This window comes from Thalassophryne amazonica, chromosome 17 (assembly GCF_902500255.1).
Source record: "Thalassophryne amazonica chromosome 17, fThaAma1.1, whole genome shotgun sequence".
NCBI classification, from domain to species: Eukaryota; Metazoa; Chordata; class Actinopteri; order Batrachoidiformes; family Batrachoididae; genus Thalassophryne; species Thalassophryne amazonica.
This window is the reverse complement of record NC_047119.1, coordinates 28432638-28445845: the sequence shown is the minus strand read 5'-3', so window position 1 is coordinate 28445845 and position 13208 is coordinate 28432638. Positions and strand designations below refer to the sequence as shown.

At 39.9% G+C, this 13208-nt stretch overlaps 1 protein-coding gene across 1 annotated transcript in view; it reads left to right on the top strand.

Moving 5' to 3' along the window:
• The first annotated feature begins 3221 nt into the window (after positions 1–3221).
• Positions 3222–13208, top strand: part of LOC117529205 (endoplasmic reticulum metallopeptidase 1) — a 31876-nt gene continuing 21889 nt past the window's right edge. Inside the window, exons 1-4 of the mRNA XM_034191920.1 lie at positions 3222–3496; positions 9656–9960; positions 12101–12228; positions 12343–12448. Of these exons, the coding sequence (XP_034047811.1) occupies positions 3222–3496; positions 9656–9960; positions 12101–12228; positions 12343–12448 (814 nt within the window). The remainder of the gene's footprint in view (positions 3497–9655; positions 9961–12100; positions 12229–12342; positions 12449–13208) is intronic.

The window sequence follows — 13208 nt, the reverse complement described above, 5'->3', positions numbered from 1 at the left end:
TCTTTGTGGTGTATTCAATTGAATATAGGTTGAAGAGGATTTTCAAATCATTGTATTGTGTATTGTGTTCTTATTTACATTTTATACAACATCCCAACTTCATTGGTCAATAAAGGATACCATCCTACATAACACTGTCAATGATATTTTTGATACTTTTGACAGAGTTATACATTTTTGAAACCACAATCAATGCTAAAGGATAGGGATTTTTCAAATTTTCCAAGATTTTTCCTGACTTTGACCACTGGCCTATGACCTTGAAAATTGAATCAGTTCTTGCCTATCAGGATATAAATCTTAAGTAAAAAAAAATCTTAATGATATATGAAAAATTGTGGGATCCATGCTGTTCACAAACAAACAAACTCGAGCATCACACTCAGAGCGCAAGCCTTCGCCAACACTAGTTTCCAAAGGTGGGACGAAATCACTGTCAAGTGACTCTCAAGTCATGAATCAGCAAGTCCCAAGTCAAATCTCAAGTCAGCTTGCAAACAACTGGTGGTCATTATGACTTGAGACTTGATTTGGGACTTGCTGATTCATGACTTGAGAGTGACTTGATGGTGACTTCATCCCACCTCTGCTACAAGTAGTTTCCAATTCCACAATTTTTTACCATGGAAAAAAATTTCAAGGTCAAAGTCCTGTTTGGAGTAGCTTTTCATAAGATAAAATATCATAAAAAATATAGATCAAAAGGGCTTTTCAATGTTAAAATCAAATATCCGCTAAATACAGATCAGATGTGGATCAGACTTAGTATATTTATTGAGAGTGCCAGTTTGCACCTACTTGTCACAAATGAGAGTGATTGAGGCACTTTTGATTGAGATATAATGCAAAATGTACATCAAATGGGCTTTCCAATATTAAATTCAAATGTCCACAGAATCTGGATCAGATCCGGATCAAACTTTGTGAAGCGATAGTGAGTGGCAGTCCACATCTTTTGATTGGGGCACATTTGACTAAATATAATGTAAAATATACATTTAGTGGGGTTTTCGATGGCCACAAAATCTATCATCTGGATCAAACTTTGTTAGTTAATAAAGGATACCATCATACATAAGGCTCTCAAATATGAAAGAAATTTTATTATTTTTATAATATTTTCTTTTTTGAAAGTTAGGAATTTTTGAAAATATGTTCAATGTTAAAGGATAGCCATTTTTCCCAATATTTTTCCTGACTTTGACCTATAACCTTGAAAATGTATTCAGTTCTTGCCGATAAGAATATGAATCCTCTGTAAAAATTCATAACAATATATGAAAAATTGTGGGTTACAGGCTGTTCACATAACAAACAAACAAACGGCCTTAACTTTATTTAAAGTCTGGGTTTTTTAGTGAAGTTTAGGGCTAGTGGCCAACAATCACCTTAGTATTTCTTCTGTTTTTCTTGTTGCTTAATGCTGACAAATTATACTGTATTTGTTATTTTTCTGATGCCTGATTCCAAAATTTCCTGTATATTCATTTTGTTAATTGTGCCAGTAGCATGGCCCAAGCAGAGGGTCACTCCTTTGAGTCTGGTCTGTTTGAGGTTTCTTCCTCAAATCATCAGAGGGAGTTTTTCCTTACCACTGTCACCTGTGTGCTTACTCTAGGAGTTGGTAAGGTTAGACCTTACTTGTGTAAAACGCCTTGAGGCAACTTTGTTCTGAGCTGGTGCTATATAAATGAAATAAAATGAAAACAAACAAACAAACAGGGTGAAGACATAATGAGCAGATGTTAAAGTGAAGATGAGATTGCACCAACATTTGGTTCTGAGCTTTTTTCTTTTTTGCAATGGAAATGGGCAGGTTGATGGACAAGATAATTCAGGAGTCTCTGAGGGTGATGATCTTTGCGGATGACACTGTGATCTGTAATGCAAGTAGTAAGCAGCATGAGGTGAAACTGTAGAGGTTGAGATACGCTGTGGAGAGAAGGGGATTGAAAGTCATTAGGTGGACGATGAAGTAAATGTGAGAATGAGAGCAATGGAATGATGTGATTGGAAGGATGAAAGGTGGCAACGGGTAGATGAAATTAAAACTCCAGTGTGTAAGATTTAGTGTCATCTAGTAGTAAAGTTGTAGAATTAATTATGCTATCACCTGTGATGACCTTGTGTCCCTTCAAATTTTCCCTTCTTTGGCAAAAGGAATTCATGCTCTCTTGTCTTCTCTTGTGAAAAGCAATAATGAGAGTTCTCAAACTTCTTAAGGCCAATTGATGCCATGCAGAGCCCTCTGCAGCACTGTGAACCCCCTCCGAGCTCCTCTCTGACGTGCACCTCCTAAAAACAGTAACTACACGTCAAGATGATGGAGACCACACTGTTTGCGACTGGTCCACTAACTACATCATTTCTGTCCTCTCACTTTTCCGGTTTCACAATCAACGACTTTCATGATCATAGATGTCATGGGATAGCAGGCCAGTTTTCACTATCAATGGTGCGCCTCCTATTGTTCTGGCTGTGATTTGCATGCTGACACCCACCAGTGTGTTTACCTCGATGAAGAACTTCAAAAGGTTCATGACTGCTTCGAAGGAATGGCGTAGCCATGGAGGTGTGGAGTAGTAGAAGCATGAAAGCCCTTTAGCTTGCACTAGCAACCACTAGACAGTGTATAGGGGACCACTGATTCCTCTTATTTTTTTTTTTCTTCAGTTTTAAACCCACACTGGCAAATGTGAAAGACGGAGTAAGTATATGTCCCTTTTGGTCTACTGTATCAACAGTGTTGCTGCAATATGGCGGCCTCCATGAGGGGACCTGCTCCCTTTGACAATTAAAGGGCTCTTTCTATGCTTATAAAAACACACTCATAAGTTTTTGCAGATAATTAAACACTCATGAACAGATGGTCATGAATTCTATATTCCATTTTTGATAATAAACGCCTCCAAATTTTTCACACTGTAGCTTTAAACACTTGGACTCAACTGAGGTGAAGACGTCACAATCTTTTCTACTGATATGAATATGTAATTTCATATAGATAAATATCCATTGAAAACACCTATAAAATAATTACAGTTGTGGTTATAAATGTACAAATAGCGTTAGCTGTTATAAATTTACAAATAACTTTAGCTGTTATAAGTAGTTGGGTTTCGTTGGCGCCAAGTTTGTCCCTCAACGCGATCCGTCGCTCGCGTTGTTTTGCAAAGCGACGCCTGAGCGACGCGCGCAGCTGATGTACCGCTGACTCCAAAATGGAGAGCGACACTGCTGTCCGCAGAATAAAAGCCTTCGGGATGCACAGTTACCCTGCGCCAGGTAAAGACGGCTCTCGGGAGCAGTGCGGGAATAACGACTGTAGCAGCGACCCAAAGCGGAAGCCTGAAGTCAGCCTGTACTTGCTGCGGGAAGCGCTGGCAGCCTCCCTGCTGTGTGCGTTTATTTTGCTCTTGTGGGGTCTCGTTCATTTGTCGTTACGGCAGCTTGTCATCGGGAGGCCGTCCGGCGACTTTAACGCAGCGAGAGCTCGGTAAGTTTTCTCCCCACAGCTGTGTCTGTCCGTGTCGGCGGCTAACGGTCTTCAAGGGGCGCTCCGGCTCGCTCGCCTTTCCTCTAGTTTGTTAAAAGAAAAGAAACGGACCCGCCTAGAAACAACTACCGGGTTCCCGCTCCGAGGTTACAGCGGGATAAGCAGGTGATCACAACAAGCGCTCAGCTTGAAGTGTGTTCAACGACCAGAAAGGCTCAAAGTAAAACTTCAGGATGTGAAAGTGTACCAAAAAGTGCCACAGCAATCTCACAGTAGTTTAATCTGCAGACATAATATTATATAAGTGGTGTTAACGAATAAAAATGGTTCAGTGTAAAATAAATGAATAAATAAAAATTGTATTTATAAATTAGAGTAGCACTTGGCAGAGTGCATACTTCCACCAAGGGTTCAAGAAGGTGCAGAGAGAACATGGCTTTGTGGGATAAGGAGTTTTCACATGGCTTTGATTCTTGGTCCTTGCAGAAGGCACTTTCTCTGTATTTTTCTAGTCCACCCAACTGTAAGTGGGTTCTGGTCTTTAGTGCAGCAGATAAGAGAATATTTAGAGCGGAATCCTGCAAATGGTGATAAAAGCATCAAATTGAAGAATTACACAGGAGTCAAAATTAAAAGATGCTCCAATCATATTGAAACTTATGCCACATTATTTGCCTGATCATAAAGATTCCAAAAAGGTATGGTTTGGACAGTCTGTAACTGAATTCTATGGAGTTATGGGATGAAAACAGCAAGAATAGTGACAGAGGTCAGTGTTGGTTTGTACAGGGGTCAAAAGTTAAAGGTGCTCCAATTTTTAGTAAAAAGTGATGCAAATTACTAGTTGAGTTAAAACGGTTTTTAAAAAGGAATAGTTTGGACCATGTATCATCCTTACTTATCAAGTTGCAGGGTAACATATGTCACATGTCATAGAATCCAATAGACGTAGACCTTGTTTGACCTTTACTTTGGAGACCAAGCATTCAACACTGTCAAAACTATTCCATTTATTAATCCTATTTGCATCACTTTTAACCAAAATTGGAGCAACTTAACTGTTGACCCCTATACAAAACGAAACTGAGCTTTGTCAGCATTCTTGCTGTTTTTATCCCGTAACTCAATAGAATTCAGTCACTGATAGTCCAAACTATACCTTTTTGGAATCTTTATCATCAGGCAAATAATGTGGAATATTTTTCAATATGATTGGAGCATCTTTTAATTTTGACCGCTGTGTAATTCTTCAGTTGACTCCTACCTGCCCACCGATTGAAAAGTCAAGTGGCCAGTCGTTTTTTTCAAAAGAGGAGTGTCTAAGGAGTATTTCTGCCAAATTTGATGCTTTTATCACCATTTGCATGATTGTTTCAATTATCTGCTGCACTACTTGGCTGGGGGAGTAAACTGTGTCAGACTGTCATCCTGTTCAGGGGGAGTTGCAATTCCTCATCTGCTTAACGCTATGGAATTACAGGATAAGCTCCAGCACCAACGGGTCTTTTGCATTCCCAGTGAGAAGAGATCATAATTATATTGCAAGTTTGAGGTCAGATGTATTGGTCTCAAAGAAGTGAAGCAATGACAGTTGCAGTTATTTAAATGCTTGGGAAATTGCCTTTTCATAGTAGTTGTTTAACAGAATGCCTCAGGCAGAAAGTCAGCAATAGGTTTAGTAGTTATAACGGCTCAAACGCAACAATGCTTTGGCTCCTTGCTGCTTCTAAAGTTTACTTGCACTTCCCTCCAAGTCTTATTTTATTAGTTCCAAGTGTTCTCAAACTTACATAAAAATGTCTGTTTCACTTTTATATGAGCCCTGTGGGTGACTTTGCACAATTTCCTATTTTTGCTCCAGGAAGTTGTACCTTGATAAAGAAAATGAGTTTTAAGTCATTCATAAAAGTTAACAGAAGTGAAGTAAATTCAAGACTTAAGTAATGTAATGAAGATGTATTGGGCCCTATTTGTTTTATACATCCTCCTTACTCATGAAATAAGATTAACTTCATTTCTAACTTTGTACATCACGATGGCATTGTCTGTAGCAGGGGTGCCCAACCTTTTTTGAACCAAGATCTACTTTTAAAGTTGCAAGTGTTTTGAGATCTACCAGGCCATACTGAACACCATAGCCTAGTCACAATTTATTGTGCACCAATATAATAACAGTTTTCTCACGCAAAGATAAAGTTTTAACAATAATAATAATAATACATTATTGAAGTAAATGTGCGTGGTGGTGCAAAGAATAAGCACAAGTAGGCCTAGGAGTAGCCCCTAAACAACACAACAGCAAACGACCCAATGCCTAATTCAAGTTGGAAAAGTTGTGGGACTTCTGGCACTGAGAGGAGGCAGCTAGTCTCTCATGGTCTGGACAGTAGGAGCTGAGTGCAGCCGGAAGCAGGCTGCAAGGTGGTCATCAGTCATGGTGGATCTGTATTTTGACTTGATGATTTTCATGTATGAAAAGGCAGACTGACACAGATATGTTGATCCAAAAAGTGCAGTCAAATTTTGTGCAGTTTGTCTGAGGCTGGAGTATTTCTCTTTCTGCACTAGATTCCAGAATTGGATATTCATGCCAGGTGCTGCTCTTGATTTGAGCTCAGTGTCATTTTTCAGTGTGAGGATCTCATTCTCAATAGCACAGCTATCCAGGTTGAAGAGTGATGCCACTTTGGACATTACACAATCCACATCTATATTTTCCCCAAATGGAAAAGAGGAAAAAAAAAGTGACAAGAGGGTCAATGGATACAAAGTCAGTAAAGCACCTGTTAAATTCTGACAAGATGCTCTGCACTTGATCATCATAGCATGCACTCTCAAGCTCCACACAGTCTTTGCCCTGATGTTTAAGTTCTGTGTCCATGTGTGGAAAATTCCACTGGTCACAGTGTTGCAACCTGCTTGATAGCAGGTGTAACTTGCTTTTAAACATGTTCAAGGACCTGATCTTGTTGATGATGTGTTTGTCCTTGCCCTACAGCTTTAGATTTCAGGTTACTGAGCTTGTCAGTCACATCAGTAAGAAAGGCTAAATCCAAGAGCCACTAACTGTCTTCTAGCTGTGAATATGCAGCATGGTTTGAACGTTTGAGAAATTCTTTAATTTTGAGGAACATTTCACAAAACCGTTCCAGAAATTTACCTCGGCTGAGCCATGGAACGTCTTTGTGCAGCAGGAGATTTGTGTGGTCTGCACCTGTCTTGTCTAGCTGCGCACAAAATAATCACCTCTGCACACTCCTGGCCCGAACAGAACACGCAATCTTGTTAGCCACATCCAATTCATCTTCCATATTTAAAATCTTCCAACACAACCCTTGCAGGTGATAATTCAGGAAATCCAAGAAAGATTCACATTGTTTACACAATCCATTGAACCCAGCAGTATGTCCAACCATTGCTGGAGCCCCATTGGTTGTAATGGCGGCAGGTTTGAAGAGGGGCAACTGACTTGAAAAATATCTTTGCCTCTCGTGTGCCCTTTCAAAGGCAAAATGGTCAGCAGCTCTTCTTTTGCATTCATGTCTTCAGGATGAATGACCATCTGTCACAACAATAAGTTAAATAAAAGTAACATATATACAAGCAGAAAAAATAAAAATTACAGACCCTCACTCAGCATAGACAGTCAAGAACATGAGTCTGTAGTTTGGATTTAAGACCTCCATGAACTCATCTACCTTATCTCAGTAGCTAAGCTTCCATAGCAATGGAGCACGAACAGAGAATGCTTGACCACCCACTGCTTTCTTATGACCGTTGGGGGCACTCAGCAATGGACCTCATGTGGTAGTGGAGCAGATAATGGAAAAATCATGCTTTTGGTAGTAAAAGCACCAAAGTGCCATTTTCCAAGATGGCCGCAAAAATGACCTATCGAAAAAATTTACATAGAAAGGCTCCTGTTGGATCAATTAAAATGATATTGATGTCAAAATTCACTTAGTTACATTTTATTTAATTTACTATTCATGGTATTTAAAAGCTACCAAATAGCTAATATTATTTAATACCGTGCATCTGGAAATTATTCTCGGGGCTTCACTTTTTCCACATTTTGTTATGTTACAGTCTTTTTCTAAAATGGAGTAAAATCTTTTTCCTTCAAAATTCTACTCACAACACCATATAATGACAACATGAAAAAGTTTTTTTATTGTTATTTTTGCTAATTTATTAAAAATAAATAAATAAAAAAAACTAAGAAATTACATCTACATAAGTATTCACACCCTTTGCTCAATACTTTGTTGATGCACCTTTGGCAGCAATTTCAGCTTCAAGTCTTCTTGAATATGATGCCACATGCTCGGTGCACCTATCTTTGGGTAGTTTTGCCCATTCCTCTTTGCAGCACCTCTCAGGCTCCATCAGGTTGGATGGGGAGCGTCGGTGCACAGCCATTTTCAGATCTCTCCGGAGATGTTCAATCAGATTCAGGTCTGGTCTCTGGCTGGCCCACTCAAGGACATTCACAGAGCTGTCTTGAAGCTACTCCTTTGATATCTTGGCTGTGTGCTTAGGGTCATCGTCCTCCTGAAGGATGAACATTCGCCCCAGTCTGAGGTCAAGAGCACTCAGGAGCAGGTTTTCATCCAGGATGTCTCTATACATTGCTGCGTTCATCTTTTCCTCATCCTGACCAGTTCTTGCTCCTGAAAAACGTCTCCACCCCATGATGCTGCCACTACCGTGCTTCACTGTAGGGATGGTGCCCATATTCCTCCAAACATGATGTCTGGAATTCACACCAAAGAGTTCAATCTTTGTCTCATCAGACCAGAGAATTTTGTTTCTCGTGGTCTGAGAGTCCTTCAGGTGCATTTTGGCAAACTCCAGGTGGGCTGCCATGTGCCTTTTTACTAAGGAGTGGCTTCTGTCTGGTCACTCTACCATACAGGACTGCTTGGTGGATTGCTGCTGAGATGGTTGTCCTTCTGGAAGGTTCTTCTCTCTCCACAGAGGAATTCTGGAGCTCTGACAGGGTGATCATTGGGTTCCTGGTTACCTCCCTGACTAAGGTCCTTCTCCCCAAATTGCTCAGTTTAGATGAGTGGCCAGCTTTAGGAAGAGTCCTGAGGGATCTGAACATCTGCCATTTACAGATGATTGAGGCCACTGCTCTTTGGGACCTTCAAAGCAACAGAGATATTTCTGTTCCCTTCCCCAGATTTGTGCCTCTAGACAATCCTGTCTCGGAGGTCTACAGACAATTCCTTTGACTTCATGCTTGGTTTGTGCTCTGACATCCACTGTCAACTGTGGGACCTTATATGTAGACAGATGTGTGCCTTTCCAAATCATGTCCATTCAACTGAATTTACCCCAGGTGGACTCCAAGTTAAGCTGTAGAACCATCTCAAGGATGATCAGTGGAAACGGCTCAATTGTGAGCTTCATGGCAAAGGCTGTGAATACTTATCTATGTGTGGATTCTTTAATTTTTTTTTTTATATATAAATTTGCAAAATTAAAAAAACAACTTTTTTCACATTGTCATCATGGGGTATTGTGTGGAGTTTTGAGGAAAAATAAATTTCATCCATTTTGGAATAAGACTGTAACATAACAAAATGTGGAAAAAGTGAAACAATGTCAATACTTTTCAGAGTCACTGTATATCAGATGCTCACAGCGCTTTTAGAGTAATGCTTAAAAGCTCACACTGAAGATGACTGTATGAACTGAAGAGTCATTTTTTTTTTTTTGTTTTGGTGTTGTAGAATGTTAATACATATTTGAGATAATACTGTAAAGAACAGGCTGTAGGAACAATTGATGTCTCGATAATGATGATAAAACGACCCCGAGTAGCATGACACTGTGTACTTATAGGTCAGATAAGGGTATGGTGCCACTACCATGGCTGTTGTGTAGAAAATGATTTCTTAATTGACTCTAACATTTATGGAATCTGTGATATATGAGTGAGGGGAAAAAAGCCATTTTCTCATCCTGTGCATATACTCGTATATGCACATTGTAAGAGTTTCATTGTACTGTGCTCGAAGATAAAGTAATTAATTTATCGTAATGTGTGTAAATTGAGCTTGTTGACCTGTGTTTAACAGGATGTTTATGTTTATTACCTCTGGATTTCTTTTCCACACCTTTTCATCCTTACCTCACACCACAACCCAGACAGCACTTAGAGCGGATCACCAGTGTTGGCCCACGGCCGGTGGGCAGCCAGGAGAATGAGGTCCTGACCGTAGATTACTTATTGGAGCAGATTGAAAACATTCGAGCTGAGACTGCAGCTGGCCCCCAGAAGCTGACAGTGGATGTGCAGCGTCCCACTGGTACTTTCTCCATTGATTTTCTTGGTGGCTTCACCAGTTTTTATGACCGTGTCACCAATATCGCTGTCAGGCTGGAGCCCAAGAGTGGGACGCAACATCTCATGCTGGCAAACTGCCACTTTGACACAGTGGCCAACAGTCCAGGTAGCTCATGATTGCACCATCAATTTACAGCTTTTCTTCTGTCATTAGTGTAAGTGCTCATTGTAAACTATAAGATGCACTGTTCATGTGGTTATATCAGCTATTGTTGAATGATTATGCTTGATGCAGTGCCATCTGAAGCATCAGAGATCACCAGTGTTCATCTTAGGTTTGTGCCCTTGCCCTTGATGCACAGAAATTCCTACAGATTACTTGAACTCTTTAATAGTATTATGCACTGTAGAGGAAGAAGTATGCAAATCTCTTCCAGTCTTTTTTGAGGAACATTTTTTTGACAGCCTGGAGATCCTCTGCCCATCTTTGCTCCTCAAAAATGGATACCGCTTTTGTACCAAATCATGATTCCAATCACCTGTTGACATTAGCTGTTTGAAATAACATTATTCATTTTTGTACCCTCATTACTAGACATAAATTTCCCCACCTCAACTGTTTTTTAGAATGTGTTGTAGGCCTTAAACGCAGGAATGGATTCTTCCTATAATTTTTGTTTTTGTATGGCTGTTGCCGCCCTGTGTGATTCCGCCAGCTGCTCCACTGAAACGGATAATAATCAAAATGTACAATAAATATCTTAAGACTTATGAAACAGCACAAGTTTGATAATTTTATCACAATCATACAGTACTTTTAAAAGTCTAAACAAGAGCAGTCTCTGAGTGCTACACTTTATTTATAAGTGAAAACCACAGTCTTAATGTGCTGATTCTTATATATTAAATAAAAAAACATGCTGGCAATTTTGTCAAGAAGTTTTTAGAAAATCCCAAATAAATTGCTACGTATCTACCACATTTTTTGATTTTTATCCCCCGCTGGCAATTTCTGTCCATCTGTCCCAAAAAGGGTATAAGGGTTCTGAAGTCAAGTACTCTCACACTGTTTGGAAGAATTACGTGAAACTTGGTACAACTCCTTGTTATGGGTTGGTAAGATGCGTATTATCATGTCATTCCAGTTGGGCCCATTTTATCAGAGTTATGCCCCTTGATTAACAAATCTAAACTTTGTTAATTTCATGAGTTGATGTCTGCGTTTTGAAATCAACAGTCACACACGTTGAAATGTTACCAGAATGTAGCAAGCACTTGGACCAAAGCAGCATTTGCCAGCGGGGTATATTGTGCTCTCAGAGCAGTCCTGATTTGTTTTTGTTTTTTTCTCCCCCCTTATTGAAGGTGTATTTTGAGCAATCATTCTACCTCAGGGAGGAATCAAAGCAATAACTGAAAGTCCAGCATTGCCATGACATTCATGTCCTCAATGAGTGTGTGTGAGCAGTTAATATTTATTTGTCCTTCATGTAAGTAGCCGTGATGGAGCAGAATGAATGGAGCCCAGAGCAGCTATTCAGTGGTGAAAGCTGCAGCAGGCTTGTTCTTGTATTTGAGAGTCTGACCTTTTGCTCGTCTATTTTTCTGTATATTGTTTTTTTAAATTGCTTGTCTAACCGCTAACCTAGTCCGGCTGCATCACATTCTTACCTCACACGGTAACACCCCCCTCGCCCCTTTGTTTTTCCCTCTATTATTTTCATCTCACCATTAAAGGGGGAGGTGATGGTCTAGTGGTTAAGGTGTTGGGCTTGAGTCCAGAAGATCATGGGTTCAAATCCCCACCTGACTGGAAAATCACTAAGGGCCCTTGGGCAAGGCCTTTAATCCCCTATTGCTCCCGGTGTGTAGTGAGCGCCTTGTATGGCAGCACCCTGACATCGGGGTGAATGTGAGGCATAATTGTAAAGCGCTTTGAGCGTCTGATGCAGATGGAAAAGCGCTATATAAATGCAGTCCATTTACCATTTTACCATTTAAAAACAAAGCAGTGGAATCTTGACTGTTACCAGGTCATTACATTCTTTTTGTTTTTGCATGCAGACCCAGCTCCCATCTTTCTCATGCATTTTTATCAGCATGCTCATGTGCTTATGTTCTAATCTTGAACCATGCCACTGTTTCAGAGATAAAATCTGTCGTTTCTGTGTGAATGTAGGAAAACACTTCTTACAAGGCCAGAACTAACAGTTGTTGAAGCTCTTGTTGCCCATAATGTGAAGTCTTTTTTTTTTGCTACTCTTTTGTGTACTTTGGTCACACTTATACCAGCACACCTGTTTTAGGTGCCAGTGATGATGCAGTCAGCTGTGCAGTCATGCTGGAAGTCCTCCATTCTCTGGCCAATCAGTCTACTCCTCTTCACCATGGAGTTGTTTTCCTGTTTAATGGCGCAGAGGAAAATGTTCTGCAGGTAAAATGGACATTATGAAATTTAGGCTGACCTTACCACATGTTTACTGTCATGTTTTTTTTTGTTTTGTTTTTTTTGTATTACTGTCACAAACCTTGTTGACTCTCCAATCAGGCCAGTCATGGTTTCATTACTCAGCATCCATGGGCTAAACAGTTGCGAGCCTTCATTAACTTGGAGGCTGCCGGTGTCGGGGGCAAAGAAGTCGTCTTCCAGACAGGTATTTGTACGTGACACGTGACATTTCTCTGTGAAACTGCAGTGTCTCTGCTGCATTTGTTTGTGTGTACTGTACAACCCCCACTGTTACACTTTCTTCTTTTGCCTGTAATTATAAGCTCACAAATGAAAGGAGTGTTTTTGCTGTTCTAAAAGGAGACTGTAATATAGCACTGCTGATCATTAACCAGTTTTACTTTATAATATACCTGTACTAACTTGTGTCATTGCAGCTATTTACCTTTTTCTTTCAGGAAACAAAGGACTTTGGGTGTAACACGAGTTACACTGTAATTAAAAGGCTAATTAAAGATTTAGCTTACTTTTTGTTTGTCATTTCACACCTTGTCAACTGACACACATATGCAAGAAATGGTGTCTAAAAATGTATGAGTGTGGGAGGTACACAAAAAATAACTTGAAACGTGACCAGAAACTACACCGCGAGTCTCATGGAAATACTCTACAGCATGTTGGAGTGCTACCAAGTGGGTTATGGGTTTTTACTAAATTGCCTGTAAAATTGCATTTTCATGTCAGACTTTTACTTGATGTACTTACTCGGAGCAGTTAACGTGTGAAAAATGCACAACCTGTTTCAACGGCAGCTTCATCAAACCACAAGGAACTGGTGGTAATGATTTGAAGGGGCAGCAGAAAATATTTAAATATGTCTTTTTGACTGCAAAATGATATAAACTCAGTAAAGCCACCTAATAAATAAAAGTGTAAAATATTTCTCCAGCATTTCCCTCTTCCAT